Consider the following 22,164-nt stretch of genomic DNA (forward strand, 5'->3'; position numbering starts at 1 on the left):
AGATGTCGTGACCTCAGAAAGGAGAGAACGAGGAGCTGTAAGTGAGCCTATACTCTCTACTTGGGGGCTTTTCGTCAGTGACGGAAGGGGAGAGTCTGACGCTACCTCTTCCCTTTGATTTCCTCTAGAAATGGAGGATGAGGCACTGAGGGGCCGAGGCGATGGTGAAACCTCTCTACCCTACGCGTCTTGATCGGGGTCAGCTTGACTATCATTGAAGGAACCTTATCAGGGGATCCCCTCTTCCTCTTCTGAGGGGAGGAAGCAGTCATGGTGCTAAGTCCCGGATCGGTTGGACTCGCTGAGGCTTCCGACGTATGTGAAGGAAGCATGGGGGCAATGGCTTGAGTTACCGCCCTAACCAAGGTGTTGAAGCATGGATGCTTACTCATTAACGCATTCTTTGAGAGATCCCCCGAAGGGAGAGAGGATAAACAGTACTTCCAAGGGTTGTCCACAACCGACGCTGATGTTTTAAGGGCAGTAGAAGTCAATTCCCTTCTAAACGCTCGGAATTTAGGAATCTTGAAATCCTGAATCTTGCCACCTCCCTCCTTCCCCAGCAGTTGCGACGTTACGAGTTTACGGGAGGGGAGTGGGGATAAGGTAAACAATCGTTACTCACCCTACTTTTGGAGGCCACAACCACTGCTTTTTGTGGTTGCAGTTGCAGATCCTCTCTTGCAAGAGGATGTGGTGGTCACTGAAGTGTTGGGGAGCAACAAGCAACCTCCTGTTCACAACTTGAAGATCGATGGCTGGAAGAGCGATAGGAGGGAGTGTGTTCCCGCGTTGGAGAGCGATATCATGGTAAGTGGGATTGATTGTTACTACTGCCCGAGAGGCAGGTCGATTTGTCGACAATCGCTGAGGAGGCGACTCACGCATTGCTAGGAGTGAAGGCCGACCAATGAACAACGAATCGCGTTGAAGAGGCTCACAAACAGGCAAGTGAACGTGATGGTTTGAGAATGCGATGGTGTATGGATGAACATTGGTTCGTTGGATGATCAATACGCATTTCTCGAGATGGCAAAGGCTTACGTGACTCATGAGGTCAATGAGGTGAATGCCGACGGAACGGCGATCATTGACGAGCAGGCGACTGTTGCCAAGCAGGCGACTGTTGCCAAGCAGGCAAACGCTGACGAGCAGGCGATCGCTGAAGAGCAGGAGAATGCTGAAGAGCAGGCAAACGCTGACGAGCAGGTGAAGTTTGCCGAGCTGGCAAACGCTGATGAGCGGGCGATTGCTGTAGAGCAGGTGAACGCTGATTAAAAGGGGAGCGTAGAGGAGCAGGCGATTTCCGATTTGGAAGCAATTCCCGCGTTGTCAGCAATTCTCACTCAGTGGTAGCACGGAGAGAAGTCGAACGAGTAGGCGATTTACGAGCGATCGATCGTTTAGGTGCAGCATGGGATGTCGTTTGTTGTTGATGGTCAGGCGATGCACGCGTTGGAAGAGACGTAGGCAATTCACTAGTAGCCACACGCTTAGGCGGTACAGTACACGAGAAATTGCTCGATGACGATGGTCAGGCGATTCACGAGCCAGATGCGTTGGTGTAGAAGTAGCTCAATGTCAAACGTCAATCGATTCACGCACTGGAAGCTGCTGAGAAGACGATTCACGAGTAACCAACCGCTTAGGTGGTACACGAGAGGTCACTCAATGACGATGGTCAGGCGATTCACGCGTTAAGGCGCGTTTCACAAGTAGGGAGACGATGGTCAGGCGATTCACGCGTTAAGGCGCGTTTCACAAGTAGGGAGACGATGGTCAGGCGATTCACGAGGTGAAGGCGTAGGCGATTCACAAGGTGAGGACGGAGAGAAGTGCCTCGGAATTTGCTCTCCCCAAAAGGATGTTCGTCAGGGGAAGGATCAAAGACATCGGCGGCGGAAGATGGAGAAGTAGACGCAGCCGCAGGAGCAGCTGGCACAGCACCCCGGTGCAAAAAACTGCAGCAACGCCTCCTTGGGAGGTTCACAGGAAAATGCAACGAGAACCAGTACTGAAACAGAGGAGAGACAAATAGCCTCACTTGGGGGGGAGAGCCAGGGCAACCTTGCTAACAGAGGCAGCACCGTCTCTCAAGGACTGAGATTGGCCAGGTGTTAATCGGCCTTTGCTACTACTCGTCGGTCCTCCGAAGGAAACTGTCCGAGTAGGAGCTTCGGAGGAAGGTCGGGAGGTGGAGGAAGAAGCCTTGGGTTTCTTCTTCCGCCTACACCCATACCTTTCCCACTGGGAGGAAGACCACTCCTGACACTCACTACACTTATCTTCGTCACATTGCTGTTCTCTGCAGACGTGGGACAGGCTGTGGGGATCCATCCCACAGCAGACATAAACTTCCCGCAGGTACGACCTTTAGTTCCCGAACTAGTCCGCATGGTCGTAGGGGAACATAGCGCACACACATACACTGAAGGAAAAAGCAAAAAAGCAATTAATGGCAGTCCAAAAGTTGGAGAGGATGAAGGTCGGTGACAACCACACTCCATCCGAGCTAAAGGCAAAGTAAGCGCAATGATAAGTGTGTGAGTGGGAGATGTAGCAGGCTAACCCCCATAATCCCATGCTAATTTTTGGGATGGGTAGTTGACCCTTGCTAAATCTTAATGGCTCGTCCTTTCAGCTTTGCAGAAAGTAATACCCTTATAAATAGCGTTGGTTTGTATTCCAGCTATGGAACAAACCCTCATTGAGTGAGTAGTTGCTGAATAACCTAAAGGCGTGAAGTTGTAGATATGCAACTGATCTGTGATAAATCTGAATGTGTAGTTGACAGGTTGGGAAGGTTTAAATAACTCCGTCAGAACCTCTAACAGCAGCAGTAGAAGATCCGGGTACCATTCTGCCTGCGGCCATAGCGGAGCTATCACAGTTATTGATAGGTTGGTTGCAGATCTGACCCTGTTGAGGACTTTCCTCAAGAGCCAGAACAGGGAAACGCATAGATGTCCATATTGTCCCACAAGTGTTGGAAGTCATCCTTGAATACAGCCTCTGAGTTTGGTACTGGCAAGCAATACAGTACACCGGAAGTTTCCGGATTAGGGACGTCACAAACAGGTCATTGTTTTTTCCACCATTTGAGGACTCAAAGACCACTTGAATTCAACTATCCAAGTCTTCCCAATCATATTGTCTGCCAAGATGTTCTATATGCCTGGTATGAACCAGACTGACAGGGAGATTGCATTGTTTTCTGTCCAACACAAGATTTCTATAGTTAGTAAGCAAAGTTAATATGACTAGTACCTCCTTGTTTTTTCAAGTATATCACTACACTCATGTCACTCATCAACACTCCCGAGTGACCTGACAGAGGTTGTTGGAAATGTTGAAGAGCAAGGAGTATTGCTTTCAACTCCAGGAGGTTTATATGAAAAAGCAGATCGGACTCAGATCACAGTCAGGAGGTCTTGTGTTATAGCAGGTGAGCGCCCACCCTTCTTTTGACGCATTGGTGAAGAGCATAAAATTCTGAGGAGGAGAAAGGTATACGCCTCTGAGAATGTTGGAGTCAAGATTCCACCAACTCAGGTCTTTCTTCTGCTCTGTCTCCACCGAAATACACATTCTAGGATGATCCCAGCCCTGAGAACAAAAGGCATTCAGTTGCCATGGAAGTGAGCGCATGTGAAGATGACTGTTTGGTATCAAGCGCTCTAATGATACCAGGTGACTTAACAGTCACTGCCACTGGTGGGCTAGCAGCGAGTCTTTTGATTCTGTACTGCGAGGGGAAGACTTTCACTTGAATGGTATTTACCCTCATCCCAAGGTATACCATGCCCTGATTTGACTCTAAGTTCAATTTTTCCCTGTTTACCATGATCCCAGATTGAGGCAAACCTGGAGAAATCTACCTTGATGGTGGAGAAGGGTATCCCCCGAATCTACCAGGATTACCCAATCGTCTAGATAACGGAGGTGATGAATGCCATTGGCATTACCCAATCGTCTAGATAACGGAGGTGATGAATGCCATTGGCATGGGCCCAGGCCGAGGCTAAAGTGAATATTAATGTGAATACCTGGTGAGGAGATTGACAGGCCGAAGTACAGCCCCCTGAAGGTACTTTGTTGAGGATAGATGGACCGGAATCCAGAAGTTCGCATCCCTCAGGTCTAATGACATCATAAAGCTTGACCATGGCTTGTTCAGAGCTGAGAGGTTGATGACTGGTCTCCAGCCTCCAGAAGCCTTTTCTACAAGAAAGCGTTGACTGTAAAAGCCCAGAGACCTGTTGAGGACCTATTGGAGAGTGCCCTTCTCTATCATGGTCTGGAATTCAGCCCAAATGGTTTTGTCCTTTATTGATAGCATCGAAGGACAATAATCTCATAGGGGGACGAATCAGGGGAGGAGAAGAGCTGGTGAATGCAATGAAATATCTCGATTGGAGAACACTGACTGTCCAGGGTTCAGCCCCTTGGCATTGCCATCTTTGCCACCTGAATCTCCGACATCACCCCCAACAGTGGTACTGTGGGATGGAAAAAATCCCTTGTAGGGATGTTGACTACGTCCGCCAGGTCTCCCACTTGTCCTCTAGCTCTCTTGCCCTGAAAGGCCACCCTTTGGAGATTACCTGGTATAGCCCTTGGCTAAGAGTGTTTTATGGCCTTGTCTCGATGTTGGAGAAGCCTTAGGCACAGCATATGCCGATGAGGAAGGCCGAGATGTAATAGCCCTGTGGAGGAGATCTAGGCTCACCTTCCGCCACTTCTCGGTCATTGCCTTGACGTTCTCAAGAGAGGAAACAAGGACACTGATCTTACAGAGGAGTTCTGGAGAAAGTTGATCTTCCTCCTTGTCACCTGCCTCTGAAACTTAGAGACCACGGAGTTGCATCTATTCAAGAACCAGTTGGCCCACTGGTTAGGTGCATTATGAACCCTTGCACCAGTAACAATGATGCTCTTAAAAACTTTCAGCTTCTCAGGGTCAGCAAAGTTTTTGATGGTGGCCAAAAACTCCACAGACCCAGACCAGTGGTCCACCCAAGAGGAAGCCTGAAGCCTAGCTTTCGGCATCCTCTCCACATTTGTGGCATCAGTGGGAGTAAATACCATTGACTGGGTTGCCAGCTTCTCTGTCTTTTAACCATGGGATAGAGCTGAAACTTTAGGAAAGCCAGTTCCAGGAGCATGGACGAGAATGTTCATTCTCAACCATGGCTAAAATCAAAGCAGGATTGCTGTGAGTGAAAGGGGGGAAAGCAGTACTTCCGTGCTACCCACTGGTAACAACAGCACTGGTTTTTGACACCTCGTTCAAAGTTTTATAGTTTTTTTTCAGCTTACGATAATTTCTATCTTCTATGTAAAGCAATATGTAGAGTATAGAAATACACTTTTGATGGCCTTTGCGGAGAGTCCTGCATTATTATGGAGTTCCTCTTAGATATGTATATTCTATGAAGTCTGTTCATGAGCATAGCAAGTGCAAATTTAATGTTAATGGAGTCTTATCAAATGAATTTCCAGTACACATTGAAGTACTACAGGGGAATGTGTTATCACCTATGTTGCTTATCCTCCTCAAGGATTTTGTAATGCATAGAACAGTTGGGGATGGTGGAGAAAGACCGGGCTTGATTGGTAACGGGAAATTAGCTAACCTAGAGTATGCTGATGATGCTGTCCTTATCTTGCAAGACTTGCAAAGCTTACTTACCAGAATGGATGAAATATTAAATGAGGTTACGCTCAATATAAATAGAAGAAAAACTGATGATGAGAACAGAATATCCAATGGAAGATGAAATATCATTGGAAGGAGAAAGGAGTAACGAGGTGGAATCATTTAAATATTTAAGAACTATAAGATGGGATCTTTAGAATTTGAGTTTATGAAAGATTGAAAAAAGCAAATCAGACAATGGCTATATTTAGTACATACATACATATACCAAAGGCACTTCCCCCAATTTTGGGGGGTAGCCGACAACAACAAGAAACAAAACAAAAAGGGGACCTCTACTCTCTACGTTCCTCCAGCCTAACCAGGGACTCAGCCGAGTTCAGCTGGTACTGCTAGGGTGCCACAGCCCAACCTCCCACATTTCCACCACAGATGAAGCTTCATACTGCTGAGTCCCCTACTGCTGCTACCTCCGCGGTCATCTAAGGCACCGGAGGAAGCAGCAGGGCCTACCGGAACTGCGTCACAATCGCTCGCCATTCATTCCTATTTCTAGCACGCTCTCTTGCCTCTCTCACATCTATCCTCCTATCACCCAGAGCTTTCTTCACACCATCCATCCACCCAAACCTTGGCCTTCCTCTTGTACTTCTCCCATCAACTCTTGCATTCATCACCTTCTTTAGCAGACAGCTATTTTCCATTCTCTCAACATGGCCAAACCACCTCAACACATTCATATCCACTCTAGCTGCTAACTCATTTCTTACACCCGTTCTCACCCTCACTACTTCGTTCCTAACCCTATCTACTCGAGATACACCAGCCATACTCCTCAGACACTTCATCTCAAACACATTCAATTTCTGTCTCTCCATCACTTTCATTCCCCACAACTCCGATCCATACATCACAGTTGGTACAATCACTTTCTCATATAGAACTCTCTTTACATTCATGCCCAATCCTCTATTTTTTACTACTCCCTTAACTGCCCCCAACACTTTGCAACCTTCATTCACTCTCTGACGTACATCTGCTTCCACTCCACCATTTGCTGCAACAACAGACCCCAAGTACTTAAACTGATCCACCTCCTCAAGTAACTCTCCATTCAACATGACATTCAACCTTGCACCACCTTCCCTTCTCGTACATCTCATAACCTTACTCTTACCCACATTAACTCTCAACTTCCTTCTCTCACACACCCTTCCAAATTCTGTCACTAGTCGGTCAAGCTTCTCTTCTGTGTCTGCTACCAGTACAGTATCATCCGCAAACAACAACTGATTTACCTCCCATTCATGATCATTCTCGCCTACCAGTTTTAATCCTCGTCCAAGCACTCTAGCATTCACCTCTCTCACCACTCCATCAACATACAAGTTAAACAACCACGGCGACATCACACATCCCTGTCTCAGCCCCACTCTCACCGGAAACCAATCGCTCACCTCATTTCCTATTCTAACACATGCTTTACTACCTGTGTAGAAACTTTTCACTGCTTGCAACAACCTTCCACCAACTCCATATAACCTCATCACATTCCACATTGCTTCCCTATCAACTCTATCATATGCTTTCTCCAGATCCATAAACGCAACATACACCTCCTTACCTTTTGCTAAATATTTCTCGCATATCTGCCTAACTGTAAAAATCTGATTCATACAACCCCTACCTCTTCTAAAACCACCCTGTACTTCCAAGATTGCATTCTCTGTTTTATCCTTAATCCTATTAATCAGTATTCTACCATACACTTTTCCAACTACACTCAACAAACTAATACCTCTTGAATTACAACACTCATGCACATCTCCCTTACCCTTATATAGTGGTACAATACATGCACAGACCCAATCTACTGGTACCATTGACAACACAAAACACACATTAAACAATCTCACCAACCATTCAAGTACAGTCACACCCCCTTCCTTCAACATCTCAGCTTTCACACCATCCATACCCGATGCTTTTCCTACTCTCGTTTCATCTAGTGCTCTCCTCACTTCCTCTATTGTAATCTCTCTCTCATTCTCATCTCCCATCACTGGCACCTCAACACCTGGAACCGCAATTATATCTGCCTCCCTATCATCCTCAACATTCAGCAAACTTTCAAAATATTCCGCCCACCTTTTCCTTACCTCCTCTCCTTTTAACAACCTTCCATTTCCATCTTTCACTGTCTCTTCAATTCTTGCGCCGGCCTTCCTTACTCTCTTCACTTCTTTCCAAAACTTCTTCTTATTCTCTTCATATGACTGACCCAGTCCCTGACCCCACCTCAGGTCAGCTGCCCTCTTTGCCTCACGTACCTTGCGCTTTACTTCCACCTTTTTATCTCTATATTTTTCATACTTCTCTATACTATTACTCTGCAGCCATTCTTCAAAAGCCCTCTTTTTCTCTTCCACTTTTACCTTCACTCCTTCATTCCACCATTCACTGCCCTTCCTCATGCTGCCTCCAACAACCTTCTTGCCACATACATCACTTGCAATCCCAACAAAATTTTCTTTTGCTAACTTCCACTCCTCCTCTAAATTACCAGTTTCTCTTACTCTCACCTCGTCATATGCCATTTTCAACCTTTCCTGATATTTACTTTTTACCCCAGGTTTTATTAGCTCTTCAACCCTCACTAGCTCCCTTTTACATCCACCTACTCTATTCCCCCACTCTTTTGCTACAACCAATTTTTAGTAAAATTTGGAAATCAAATTGCCTAAAATTACATATAAAAATCAGACTATATATCAGTTTAGTGAGATCAGTGTTACTATAATGACATGAGTCATGGTATGACAATGAAAAAATCTCCATTTTTAGTAGATTTGAGAACAAAGCCCTCAAAAAAATATTGAGTTAAATGGCAGGGCAGAATTAGAAATGAAACTATAAGAGAGATTACTCGATTGCCATATGTGGATGAGATAGAAGGAGAGGGTTTGAGTACGCTATGCACACTCCCCAAGAGAGATTAGTTCATCATACTTTCAACTAGGCTCCACAAGGCACTAGAAGAGTTGGAAGACCCAGACCTACATGGCTGAGGACTATGAAGAGTGAAGTAAGAGATGAAGAATGGAGAAGTATCGATTTAAAAGCTCAAGATAGAGATAACCGGCGAAATCTAACCGAGGCCCTTTACGTCAATAGGCGTGGGAGGAGATGATGATAATGATGTAAATAATGAGGGTTTGTATTTGTGTCTGAACAAATCACAGTAAAGTACAATCCTCTAATCTTCTATCCATCCTGAATAATTAACTTAATACTATTAGTTACTTCTTTTAAATTATGACCTTAAAGAATTATATCTCAACTAGAATTTCACATCTATCAAGAAAAGCTTGTAATGTCACAAAAAATGATATTTTGACTATAAAATAAATTTTTGAATATACTTACCCGGTGAATATATAATAGCTGACGTCTCGGACGGCTCGACAGAAACCAAAAACTCGCGAGTGATCGCCATGAAGGTTGCGGGTGTGACCACCAGCGCCGACTATCGGCCAGATACCGCATATACTTGTAAACAGCTCTAGTTCTTCTCATTCCGCTGGGTCTCTATCGGGGAGGAAGGGAGGGCCTTTAATTTATATATTCACCGGGTAAGTATATTCAAAAATTTATTTTATAATCAAAATATCATTTTTAAATATTAAACTTAGCCGGTGAATATATAATAGCTGATTCACACCCATGGTGGTGGGTAGAGACCAGTATTAATACAATAAAGGCGTATATGCTCATGAGTTTTTAACAATTATATCATAACAAAACCCAATTAAATATAGGTACCTGGTAAGGAAGCTGACTCTGACGATTACTCTGCCTTATTAGTCCGCTTTCCTCACGAAGCCCAGCCATCCTCTCAGGATGCTGAAAGACTCCCAGGAGCTGTTATATCCAGGGCGACCACCCATACAACAGGACCTCATCAAAACCCTTAATCTGGGCGCTCTCAAGAAATGACATTTGACCACCCGCCAAATCAAAAAGGATGCGAAAGACTTCTCAGCCTTCCGTACAACCCAAGACAAGATTAAAAACATTTCAAGAGAAGATTAAAAGGATATTGGGATTAAGGGAATGTAGTGGTAGAACCTTCACCCACTACTGCACTCGCCGCAACGAATGGACCCAGTGTGTAGCAGTCCTCATAAAGAGTCTGGACGTCTTTTAAGTAAAATGAAGCGAACACCGACTTGCTCCTCCAAAAGGTCGCGTCCATAATACTTCGCAGAGATCTGTTTTGCTTAAAAGCCACGGAAGTTGCTATCGCTCTTACTTCGTGCGTCTTGACCTTAAGGAAACAACGATCTTTTTCACTTAAGTGAGAATGAGCCTCTCAGATTAAAAATCTAATAAAATACGATAAAGCATTTTTAGACATAGGCAATGAGGGCTTCTTAACGGAGCACCATAAGGCCTCAGATCCACCTTGTAAAGATCTGGTACGAGCTAAATAAAACTTAAGAGCTCTAATTGGGCACAGTACTCTTTCAACCTCGTTGCCTACGATTTCTGATAGGCAAGGTATATCAAAAGATTTAGGCCAAGGACGAGAAGGCAGTTAATTTTTGGCCAAGAAACCAAGCTGAAGCGAACATGTGGCTTTATCTGTAGAGAAGCCGATGTTTTTACTAAAGGCATGGATCTCACTGACCCTTTTAGCCGAAGCCAAGCACACTAGGAAAAGCGTCTTGAGGGTGAGATCCTTCAGGGAGGCTGAATGTAATGGCTCAAACCTGTCGGACATTAGGAACCTTAGGACCACGTCTAAGTTCCACCCAGGCGTTGCCATACGACGCTCCTTAGAGGTCTCGAAGGACTTAAGGAGATCTTGGAGATCTTTATTATTGGACAGATCCAAGCCTCTATGTCTGAACACAGAAGCCAACATGCTCCTGTAGCCCTTAATAGTGGGAGCAGAGAGGGAGCGAACATTTCTCAGATGCAGGAGAAAGTCTGCAATTTGGGCTACAGAGGTACTGGAAGAGGAAATGGATGATGACTTGCACCAGTCTCTAAAAACCTCCCACTTCGACTGGTAGACCTTGATGGTAGATGCTCTCCTAGCCCTCGCAATCGCTCTGGCTGCCTCCTTCGAAAATCCTCGAGCTCTTGAGAGTCTTTCGATAGTCTGAAGGCAGTCAGACGAAGCGCGGGGAGGCTTTGATGAAGACTCCTTACGAGGGGCTGCCGTAAGAGATCCATCCTTAAAGGCAGACTCCTTGGAACGTCTACCAGCCATTGAAGTACCTCTGTGAACCACTCTCTCGCGGGCCAGAGGGGAGCAACCAACGTCAACCTTGTCCCTTCGTGAGAGGCGAACTTCTGCAGTACCTTGTTGATGATCTTGAACGGCGGGAATGCGTACGCGTCCAGGTGAGACCAGTCCAGCAGAAAAGCATCTATGTGGGCCGCCTCTGGATCTGGGACTGGAGAGCAATAGGTCGGGAGCCTTTTGGTCAACGAGGTGGCAAAGAGGTCTATGGTGGGTTGGCCCCAAGTCATCCAAAGACACTTGCACACGTCCTTGTGGAGGGTCCATTCTGTGGGGATCACCTGACCTCTCCGACTGAGACAGTCCGCCAAGACGTTCAAGTCCCCCTGGATGAATCTTGTCAACAGTGAGATGCCTCGATCTTTTGACCAGATGAGGAGGTCCCTTGCGATGACGAACAGTGTGTGGGAGTGAGTGCCTCCTTGCTTGGAGATGTACGCCAAGGCTGTGGTGTTGTCCGAATTCACTTCTACCACTTTGTTTTGTAGAAGACTCTCGAAACTCGTCAAGGCCAAGTGAACAGCCAACAGCTCCTTGCAGTTGATGTGCAGGCTCCTCTGATCCGACGTCCAAAGACCCGAACATTCCAGACCGTCCAGAGTCGCTCCCCAACCCAAATCCGACGCATCTGAGAACAACACGTGGTTTGGGTTCTTGACCGCCAGGGACAGACCCTCTCGCAGACTTATGTTGCTGTCCCACCAGTTCAGGCACGTTTTTACTGGCTCGGAGATCGGGATTGACACAGCTTCCAAAGTCTTGCCCTTGTTCCAATGGGAGTCTAGATGGAACTGGAGAGGGCGAAGGTGAAGTCTCCCTAGTGAGATAAATTGTTCCAGGGATGACAGAGTCCCTAGGAGGCTCATCCAACTTCTCACTGAGCAACGGTCTTTTTTTCAGCATGAGGCGGACTTTGAGCATGGCTTGCTCTATCCTGGTGGCAGACGGAAAAGCCCGAAAAACTAGACTACGAATCTCCATCCCCAAATAGAGACTCGTCTGGGAGGGATTAAGTTGAGACTTTTCTAAGTTCACCAACAGTCCCAACTCCTTTGCAAGATCCAACGTCCATTGAAGGTCCTGCAGACAGCGATGACGGGACGACGCTCTGAGAAGCCAGTCGTCCAGGTACAGGGAGGCTCGAATTCCCGATAAATGAAGGAATTTTGCCACATTCCTCATGAGCCTCGTAAACACGAGAGGAGCAGGGCTGAGGCCGAAGCACAGTGCTCGGAACTGGTACACCACATTCCTGTATACAAACCTCAGATACGGTTGAGAATCCGGGTGTATAGGAATGTGGAAGTACGCATCCTGCAGGTCGAGAGAGACCATCCAGTCTCCCTCTCTGACCGCTGCTAGGACGGACTTCGTGGTCTCCATCGTAAATTTTGTTTTTACAACAAAAACGTTGAGCGCACTGACATCCAGCACTGGCCTCCAACCTCCTGTATGCTTTGGGACTAGGAAGATACGGTTGTAAAATCCCGGTGATTGAAGGTCCGAGACTTTCACCACCGCTCCCTTCTCTAGCAACAGAGAAACCTGCTGATGTAGAGCTTGTCTCCTTGACTCCTCTCGATACCTGGGAGAGAGGTCTAAAGGAACTGTTACTAGAGGAGGTCTGCGTACAAAAGGTATTTTGTACCCCTCCTTGAGCAACAACACAGACTCTTGGTCTGCACCCCTCTTCTCCCAGGCCAGCCAGAAGTTGTTCAGTCTGGCCCCTACCGCTGTCTGAGGACGTGGGCAGTCAGACTCTGCCACGGGAGGACTTGGATCCTCTCCTCTTGCCTCTTTTACTGTCGGCACGAGCGCCTCCCCTACTGGGGGCTCTGCCACGAAAGGGCGGGATAAACCTCGTCGCTGGGGTATCGATCTTGGGTCTTACGACATAAGACGATGAAGGAGCACCCTTACGAGCAGACGTAGCCATCAGGTCGTGGGTATCCTTCTGCACCAGAGAAGCCGCAATATCCTTGATCAACTGCTGAGGAAACAAAGCAGATGACAACGGGGCAAAGAGAAGCTCCGACCTTTGACAGGGAGTTACTCCTGCCGAAAGGAACGAGCAAAGAGTCTCCCTCTTCTTCAGGACTCCAGCCGTAAAGGTAGCGGCGAGCTCATTGGAGCCATCACGGATAGCTTTGTCCATGCAGGACATAATAAGCATGGAAACATCCTGGTCGGCCGACGAGATCTTCCTGCTTAAGGCTCCTAGCGACCAATCTAAGAAGTTAAAAACTTCGAAGGCCCTGTAAACCCCTTTAAGGAGATGGTCAAGGTCCGAGGAGGACCAATAAACTTTAGAGCGTCTCATGGCCAGGCGACTGGGAGAGTCTACGAGGCTTGAGAAGTCTCCCTGGGCAGAGGCAGGAACTCCCAAGCCGAGAACTTCTCCCGTGTCATACCAGACGCTCGCTCTAGAAGCTAGTTTAAAAGGAGGGAAAGCAAAGGCTGTCTTCCCCAAACTCCTCCTGGTGATCAACCAGTCGCCTAGCAAACGTAAAGCCCTCTTAGAAGAGCGAGAGAGCACTAGCTTAGTAAACGAAGGCTTCGAAGCAGCTAGGCCTAGCGCAAACTCTGACGGAGGCGAACGAGGAGCAGAAGTTACAAAATGGTCCGGAAAAAGATCCTTAAAAATCAGCATGATTTTCTTAAAGTCCATAGAGGGCTGAGCAGCTTTAGGCTCTTCTCCGTCTGACAAAATGCCCAAAGGAATATCAGTAGGCGGAGGATCAGCAACTTCCTCATCTGAAGGAACCTCGTCCGACAATTGTCGAGTCTCATGAAAAGGAGAGACCTGCCGCGGCGGCAATGCTTGACAGGCAATGTCCACAAGCAAAGGAGCAGCAGTAGCAGTCGAGGAAGCGACGTCATGCCGCTGCTGAAAGGACTGAAAACCTTGTGACTGACCAACAACAACAACAGGAGTTGATGGACGCTCGACGTCACGTCGGAACTGTATTGACTGCCTAGACTGAGCAGTCAAAACAACCTTCGACTGCGGTGATTGACCCTCAACGTCAAGTCGAGGCAACTGAGCTGGTTGGCGAATGTCCTGAAAGTCAACACGAGACTGCGGCAGCGGCTGAAAGTCAACACGGGACTGCAGCGAGGGAGGATCCATGTCACGTGACAAACTACCGACATCACGCTTCAAAGTGCTAACGTCAAATGGATGAGTAAAAGCTCGTTGGGGCGGCTGACGGCCAGTCTCTCGATCAGCGTAACGGCGATTCGAAAGCGAAGGATCATCGTGAACCTGCTCAACGTCATACTTCTCCATAAGGGAGGCAAGCTTAGTCTGCATGTCCTGCAGGACAACCCATTTAGGATCAACGGGAGTCGGAACGGGCCGAGACGACGGTAACGTCTGAGTTGGCAAAACATTGCCTTTACCGAGACCCTCGGACCCCATGTTACGCTTACGTTTAATAGGCGAACAGTCTTCCGACGACTGCAAAGGGTCAGAGCTGTCCCAATGGCTACAGCCAGGACGCTGGACCTGTCCTGAAGGGACTGACTTTCGCTTCAAGGGTCTAGAAACCTTGCGCCAAGGTTTCTTTTGCGAAAAGCCTTCGGATGAGGTGAGAACACAGCCTCGCTCGTCTTATGGTAAGGGCGATCTTGACGAGAAACGCCCAATACCAAAGAGGGAACGTCTGTACGTTGGTTAAAGCCTCTCGTCCCCTTAAGTCCTACGACATTACTTCTCCCTGGTGCAGGGGAGCCTGAAAGAGGTCTCGGACTAGGGGAGCGACAAGCACGAACAGACGAACCCTCGGTCGCAACACTAAATACACTTTGCGCACTTATCACTTTATCACTACGATTTTCTGATTTGCCACTCTGACACTTCAATAACTTCACATCTGACATGAGTTGGTTATGGTCCGATGCTAAGGACTCAACTTTCTCGCCTAAAGCTTGAATCGCAAGAAACATATCCCGCATGGACGGTTCATGAGTGCTAGTATAGGGTTCAGGAACAACTACTACAGGGGAAGGATTAGGTTCAGGGGCATGGGAGGAGGAAAATTCCAACGACCTAGAGGAGCTTCTCCTCACCCTATCTCTCTCCAGCTTACGAGAATATTTATCAAATTCAAGCCAGTCGAATTCCGACAAGACCACGCACTCATCACACCGATCTCCTAATTGGCAGGATTTACCCCGGCAATTAGAACAAACGGTATGTGGGTCGAGAGAGACCTTGGGAAGACGTTTGTTACAATCCCTACCATTACATTTGCGAAATTTAGGTCCAGGGATAGGAGAAGGGTCAGCCATATTGAACAATCAGAGAAAATCCAAAACAAATCCAAAGTCATCAACAATAAACACTAGCCAAAAAAGGGTTCAAGAGTTTTAATTGAAGAGAAAAACACCCGTCACAGCGAAAGCTCAAAACAACCAAATTAAAGTACTTCACCAAAAATGACGAAAACTCAAGGTCAACAGCGAGCGGAATCAACTTGTCGATAAGACCGACAGAGAAGAACTGGAGCTGTTTACAAGTATATGCGGTATCTGGCCGATAGTCGGCGCTGGTGGTCACACCCGCAACCTTCATGGCGATCGCTCGCGAGTTTTTGGTTTCTGTCGAGCCGTCCGAGACGTCAGCTATTATATATTCACCGGCTAAGTTTAATATTTAAAAATTTCCTGTATTACAAGGAGCACTGCAAATGCCTAAAAGTAAATCTGTCCTCTCACTATTATAGTATTCAATTTCTATTAATTACAATTTCGGACATACGCAAAAACAACTGATCTTGATATTAATTACAAACAATATAAATAATCTATACTCACACACACAGAATGTTATCCTTGACAGAATATTCCTTTGTAGAACCACCTCTCTTAGGTTCAGGATCAACCCTAAGGCTATTGCAAGCCACTTCTGCTTCTCGACTATTGTTGAAAGGAATCTCAAGTTTTCTGAGGTGAAAGTTAAGGATAAAATAACCACAATTAAAAAAGGAAGAAGTGACTGGATATGAAACTAATCAGTCACATATGTACAAGGGAACATGTATGATCACAGAATAAATAAAATCTATGTAAACTGTCAGAGAATGTGAAATTACTGTATTGAAAAATATGGAGTTTTTATGATAAAACAAAGTTTTGTGAATACTTACCTGGCAGTTATATATACATAGCTAATTATCTCTATTTCGGCAGAATTTTTCTAAAACTAGGCAACCGCCTTGTGGTGGTTGGGTGGTAACACCCGTTTAAGGGTGGTAGGAGGAATCATTCCCGTTTTCTGTTCTTCAGTTCATCTATGCCCGACCTGTCTCCTGAGGGGAGGTGGGTGGGCCTTCGAATGTATATATAACTGCCAGGTAAGTATTCACAAAACTTTGTTTTATCATAAAAACTCCATTTTTATGAATAGAACTTACCTGGCAGTTATATATACGTACATAGCTGATTAACACACTTGGAGGAGGGTGATAGACAGTAACATCGTTGGGGAAACAACCAAAAAAGTTGTAGGATAAATAAACACCTTGATTCCTTACCTGCTAAGGTAGCTGACTTCAAAGGTTCCTGCCTCTTGAGTCGCTTTCCCTTAGGAGTGTCAGCCAGGATGTGACCTGCAGTGCTGAAAAACACTCAATCGAGTCTGTCAACGGGGTGAGACCAACAATCTGACTAGACTTCAGGACTACCTATTGCCCAAAATAAAAAACCGCAACTTTACCAAACCAACCACCTAACATTTGCAAAGTAGATAAAAATTATCTAACTAGACTGAGGTGACTGTACACAAGTCGAAGTCCTCAGACAACCAAAAAAAAAAAAAAAAAAAAAAAAAAAAAAAAAATACACCAACCTATGTACAAGTAAACAAAACTAAGGTTGAGGGGAGGTAGTAACTCCTTTGCCTAATACAGAAGCCGTAGCTACGTATGGTCCCAAGGTATAACATTTCTCATAATCTGCCCTCACCTCTCTGAGGTAATGAGAGGCGAACACAGAGTTGCTCCTCCAGAATGTCGCATCCATAATTTGACGGAGCGACATGTTCTTGCGGTAAGCAAGCGAGGTCGCAATGGCCCTCACTTCGTGAGCTTGCACTTTTAAAAGTCCGAAGTGTTCCTCCTCACACAAGAGATGCGCTTCTCTTATCACTTCCCTCAGGAAAAAGGACAAAGCGTTCTTGGAAAGGGGCTTTTGAGGATCTTTCACAGAACACCACAGGGAGCTAGAAGAGCCTCTCACACTTTTAGTGCGAGACAAGTAGGTCTTGAGGGCTCGTACTGGACAGAGCAGCCTCTCTTGCTCTTGACCCACTAGGTTGGTCAAGTTAGGAACCTCAAAGGTCCTCGGCCAGGGCTTAGAAGGGTTCTCGTTCTTAGCGAGAAAGTCTAATCTCAAGGCACAAACTGCCCCATCCAGATTGAAGCCTACCTGTTTTTCAATTGCATGGACTTCACTAACTCTTTTAGCTGTTGCTAAGGCCAAAAGAAAGAGGGTCTTCTTGGTAACCTCCCTAAGGGGAGCCTGTGAGATGGGCTCAAATCTCTTGGTGCACAGAAATTTAAGAACCACATCAAGGTTCCAAGAAGGGGGCTTTAACTGGGTCTGCTTGGTCGTCTCAAAAGACTTCAAGAGGTCATGTAAGTCCTTATCGCGAGACAAGTCCAAGCCTCTATGCCGACAGACGGAAGAGAGCATACTTTTGTACCCTTTGATAGTGGACACAGCTAGCTTAGCGTCCTGTCTGAGGTACAACAAGAAATCCGCAATCTGGCTCACAGAGGTAGTGGATGAGGAAATCTTGTGCTTCCTACACCAAGCCCTAAAAGTCTCCCACTTGGACTGGTAGACCCTCTGCGAAGAGACCCTCCTCGCTCTGGCGATAGCTTTCGCAGCTTGCGCTGAAAAGCCTCTCGATCTGACGAGCTTCTCGATAGTCTGAAGGCAGTCAGATTGAGAGCGAGGGGGTTTTGATGATATCTCTCGAAGTGGGGTTGTCTGAGCAGATTTGGACTTGCAGGGAGGCTTCTTGGAAAGTCCATCAACAAGTCCACCACCTCCGTGAACCATTCCCTCATTGGCCAGAACGGAGCTATCAGGATCATCCGTCCCGAATCGAGGAGGGCGAATTTCCTGACTACCAGATTGATGATCTTGAACGGGGGAAAAGCATAAGTGTCCATCCCCGTCCAATCCATCAAAAAGGCGTCTACTGCTATTGCCTCTCTGTCCGGAACTAGGGAGCAATAGATGGGGATCCTCTTGGATAAATTGGAGGCGAAAAGATCGATGAGGGGTCTCCCCCACAGCCTCCAGAGACTCTGACAAGACCTGTTGGTTGAGGGTCCATTCTGTGGGAAGGACCTGCCCTTTCCTGCTGAGCATGTCCGCCCTCACATTCTTCTGTCCCTGAACAAACCTCGTCAGCAGGCTTATCCTGTTCTCCTTCGCCCAAAGAAGGAGCTCTCTTGCTGTCTCGAAGAGAGAGTGAGTGAGTCCCTCCTTGCTTCCTGATGTAAGCAAGAGCTGTGGTGTTGTCTGAGTTGACCTCCACAATCTTCCCAGACACCAAGTCCTTGAAGGCCTTCAGCCCCAGAAAAATGGCCATCAGCTCCTTGTTGTTGATGTGCCATCCCAGCTGAATTCCTTCCCAATAGCCTGAGACCTCCCTGCTTCCTAGTGTTGCCCCCCAGCCTGACTCTGATGCGTCTGAAAACAACACTAGGTCTGGGTTCTTCTTGTGTAAGGAGATCCCTTCCCCTAACAAGGTTGGGTCCAGCCACCACTTCAGAAGAGTCTTGACTTCTATTGGAATGGGGAAGGAAAAGGAGTCTTCCTACATCTTTCTGTTCCATGTCTTCGAAAGAAAGTGCTGAAGAGGCCTTAGGTGGAGTCTCCCCAGAGAGACAAACAGTTCGAGGGAGGATAGAGTCCCCAGCAAACTCATCCACTCCTTCGCTGTGCATCTCTCCTTGTCCAGGAAAGTTCTGACTTTTACGAGACACTTGGTCTGTCTTTCCTGAGAGGGAGAAGCCCGAAAAAGAACTGAATTCAGAACTACAGTATCCCCAAATAGAGAATAGTCTGATTCGGTCTGATCTGAGATTTCTCCCTGTTGATGACCAGGCCTAGATCTTGAGCCATCATAAAAGTCTTCCGTAAATCCTCCAGACATTTCTCCCTCGATCGTGAACGAATCAGCCAATCGTCCAGATAGAAGGATATCCTTATCCCCTCCTGATGCAGCCAACCTGACACATTCGCCATTACCCTGGTGAAGACTTGAGGAGCCGTGCTGAGACCGAAGCAAAGAGCTCTGAATTGGAAGCACTTGCCCTCCATTACAAACCTCAGGTACTTCCTCGAAGTCGGATGGATGGGGACATGGAAATATGCGTCCTGCAAGTCGAGGGACACCATCCAGTCCCCTGGACGTACTGACGCCAGCACCGACTGAGTCGTCTCCATGGAGAACTTTGTCTTCTCCACAAATACGTTGAGAGCGCTGACATCCAGGACGGGTCTCCATCCGCCCGAGTTCTTGGGGACCAGAAACAGGCGATTGTAAAAGCCTGGGGAGACTAGATCCCGAACCGGTTCTATCGCCCCCTTGTCTAGCATTTGGTTGACAAGGTCTACTAGGGCCTTCTGTTTCCCAGGATCTGAGTACCGGGCTACTAAGGCCAGCGGAGCATCTGCGAGAGGAGGTTTTTTCAGAAAGTGGATCTTGTATCCTTCCTTGATGACTGAGAGGGACCAGGTGTCCGCCCCTCTCCTCTTCCAAGACTGCCAAAAACCTGACAGTCTTGCGCCTACTGTCTGGAGGAGACGAACTTCATTTTCTGGAGCGAGGTCTGAAAGAACCCCTGGTAGATCTTGGTCCTGAATCTTACCTTCTCCCTCTAAAATCTGATCTTGAAGTAGTCCTGCCCCGAAAGGGCTGCTGGAATCTCCTTTCCTCCCGTTTCAAAGAAGAAGGAGGGGCTGCAAAGGGCTTACGAGCAGAACGAGATAAAAGGTCTTGGGTGGCTTTTTGGGCCAGAGAACGCGTAATGTCATTAACCAGGGACTCGGGAAAAAGATGTTGAGAGAGGGGGGCGTAAAGAAGCTCAGACTTTTGAGCATTGGTAACAGACCTAGAAGCAAAAGAGCAAAGCAGAGCTCTCTTCTTTAGGACCCCAGCTGAGAACAGAGCAGCCAACTCATTCGCCCCATCTCTGAGGGCCTTATCCATACAGGACATAATGCTGGTAAGGTCCCTAGATCCTTCCATCTGTTCAGTTTTCCTTGCGAGAGTCCCAAGCGACCAGTCTAGGAAACTAAAAACCTCAAAGGCTCTAAAAATACCTTTGACGAGATGATCCAGCTCCGACATCGACCACATGACCTTGGCTGAGTTGAGAGCATGCCTTCTAGCAGAGTCCACTAAACCAGAGAAGTCACCCTTGGAGGAGGAAGGCACTCTCAGACCCAAAGGTTCTCCAGTTGCATACCACATACCCGCTCTTGAAGCCAGACGAGCTGGTGGAAACGAGAAGGAAGTCTTAACTGTTTGTCTCCGCTCCATCATCCAGTCATCAATCTTCGTGAGAGCCTTCTTTGCGGAGATAGACAGCTTCATCTTGATGAAGGCCGACTGTTTCTTGGCCTTCTTTCTGTTAAATTGGGACTGAGGAGATTGAGGGGCAGCAGGTTGGAATTCCTCTCCAAAAAGTTCAAGAAGGGAGCGAGAGAGAACTTTGTAATCTCCCACAGCGTCGGCAGGATTATCATCGTCATCAGAAACATCCTCGAGGTCCTGATCCACATCTGCAATATCCTTCGAAAGAGAAGGATCCTTAGAACCCGACAAGGGCAAATCAAAGGCATCATCCTGCAAAAGACGGGTTGCATCCTGGAGTCCCGCGCTAGAAGAATCCTTGGGACGAGAGGCAGTATCGTCCTGAAGAGGCAGGGTGGTATCGCCCTGGAACCGAGAACGAGAGGCAGAGTCGATCTGTCGTCGAGAGCGAGAGGCGGTATCGTCGTGGCGGCGAGAATGAGAGGCGGTATCGTCGTGGCGGCGAGAATGAGAGGCGGTATCGTCGTGGCGTCGTGAACGAGAGGCGGTATCGTCGTGGCGTCGAGAACTAGGGTCGGTATCGTCGTGAACGAGAGGAGGTATCGTCGTGGCGAAGCGAACGAGAGGAGGTATCGTCGTGGCGAAGCGAACGGGAGGCGGTATCGTCGTGGCGAAGCGAACGAGAGGAGGTATCGTCGTGGCGAAGCGAACGGGAGGCGGTATCGTCGTGTCGGAGCGAACGGGAGGCGGTATCGTCTTGGTATCGAGAACGAGAAGCAGCATCGTTCGATAAGGTATCGTCCCGGTATCGAGAACGAGAAAACGTATCGCCCTGGTATCGCGAAGAAGTATCGCCTGGCGAAAGCACACATTCCTCATCCTGGCGTAGAGAGGGAGAAGTTTTCTTTGAAGAAGAACTCCGTTCTCTCTTAGAAGCAGACTTCTTAATCGGCAACGAGTCGTCTTTACGTCTGTCAGACTGGGCGTGAGGGCGGCTAAAGGCTTGTACTAAAGTCAAAAGTTGTTCCTGCATGACAGACATAAAGGTTTTAGCAACATCAGCTGGGTCTTGCGGACCCGAAGGGGGGGGGCTGACGAATAACACTCGTATCTTCGGCAGCAGGCTTCGTCCTTTTCACAGGCACGGAGTCGAAATCATCCTCCGACGGACAAGGTTCATAACTGCTAGAACCGGGAGAGAAAGAACGAGACCGTTCGTCGCGGTTCCATCTCCTCTTAGTAGGTCTTGAAGCTTCATACTTCCATTTACGTCTGGACGAATTCGGAGAAGAAAACAACACATCCGACACGTCTTTCCCGTGACGGTCAAGAGCAGCCTGGGAATAGACAACAGGACTGTCCGAGGCGACGGCTGACCGAGGGTACATACCTCTCACCCCCTTTCGGTCATCGACGTACCTTCTCCCTTGGTCCTGGGAGCTTGGTAGAGGTCTAGGCCTAGGGGTATGACAGATTCGGTCAGTCGCCACCTCCGCTGCACTAACACAAGCACTTTCACTTTCCTTACCTTTAAAGGCCTCCAGTTGTTCTTTAATGGCCTTCAACTCGGCCGCCAGGCTAGCGTACCGAGGGTCATCCGTAGATACGGAACCTGTAGGAGGTGCAGGAGTTACT

At 47.5% G+C, this 22,164-nt stretch overlaps 2 protein-coding genes across 2 annotated transcripts in view; one reads left to right on the plus strand and one right to left on the minus strand.

The window, feature by feature from the left end:
* The window catches only part of LOC137658724 (LHFPL tetraspan subfamily member 2a protein-like), a 195,568-nt gene that overhangs the window by 76,884 nt on the left and 96,520 nt on the right, over window positions 1–22,164 (plus strand). The gene's annotated exons all lie outside the window — the stretch shown is intronic.
* Window positions 1–22,164, minus strand: part of LOC137658725 (uncharacterized) — a 57,030-nt gene that overhangs the window by 14,707 nt on the left and 20,159 nt on the right. Inside the window, exon 2 of the mRNA XM_068393729.1 lies at window positions 15,789–15,917. Coding sequence (XP_068249830.1) covers window positions 15,789–15,917 — 129 coding nt within the window. The remainder of the gene's footprint in view (window positions 1–15,788; window positions 15,918–22,164) is intronic.

The sequence above is a fragment of the Palaemon carinicauda genome, chromosome 19 (assembly GCF_036898095.1).
Source record: "Palaemon carinicauda isolate YSFRI2023 chromosome 19, ASM3689809v2, whole genome shotgun sequence".
Taxonomy (NCBI): Eukaryota; Metazoa; Arthropoda; class Malacostraca; order Decapoda; family Palaemonidae; genus Palaemon; species Palaemon carinicauda.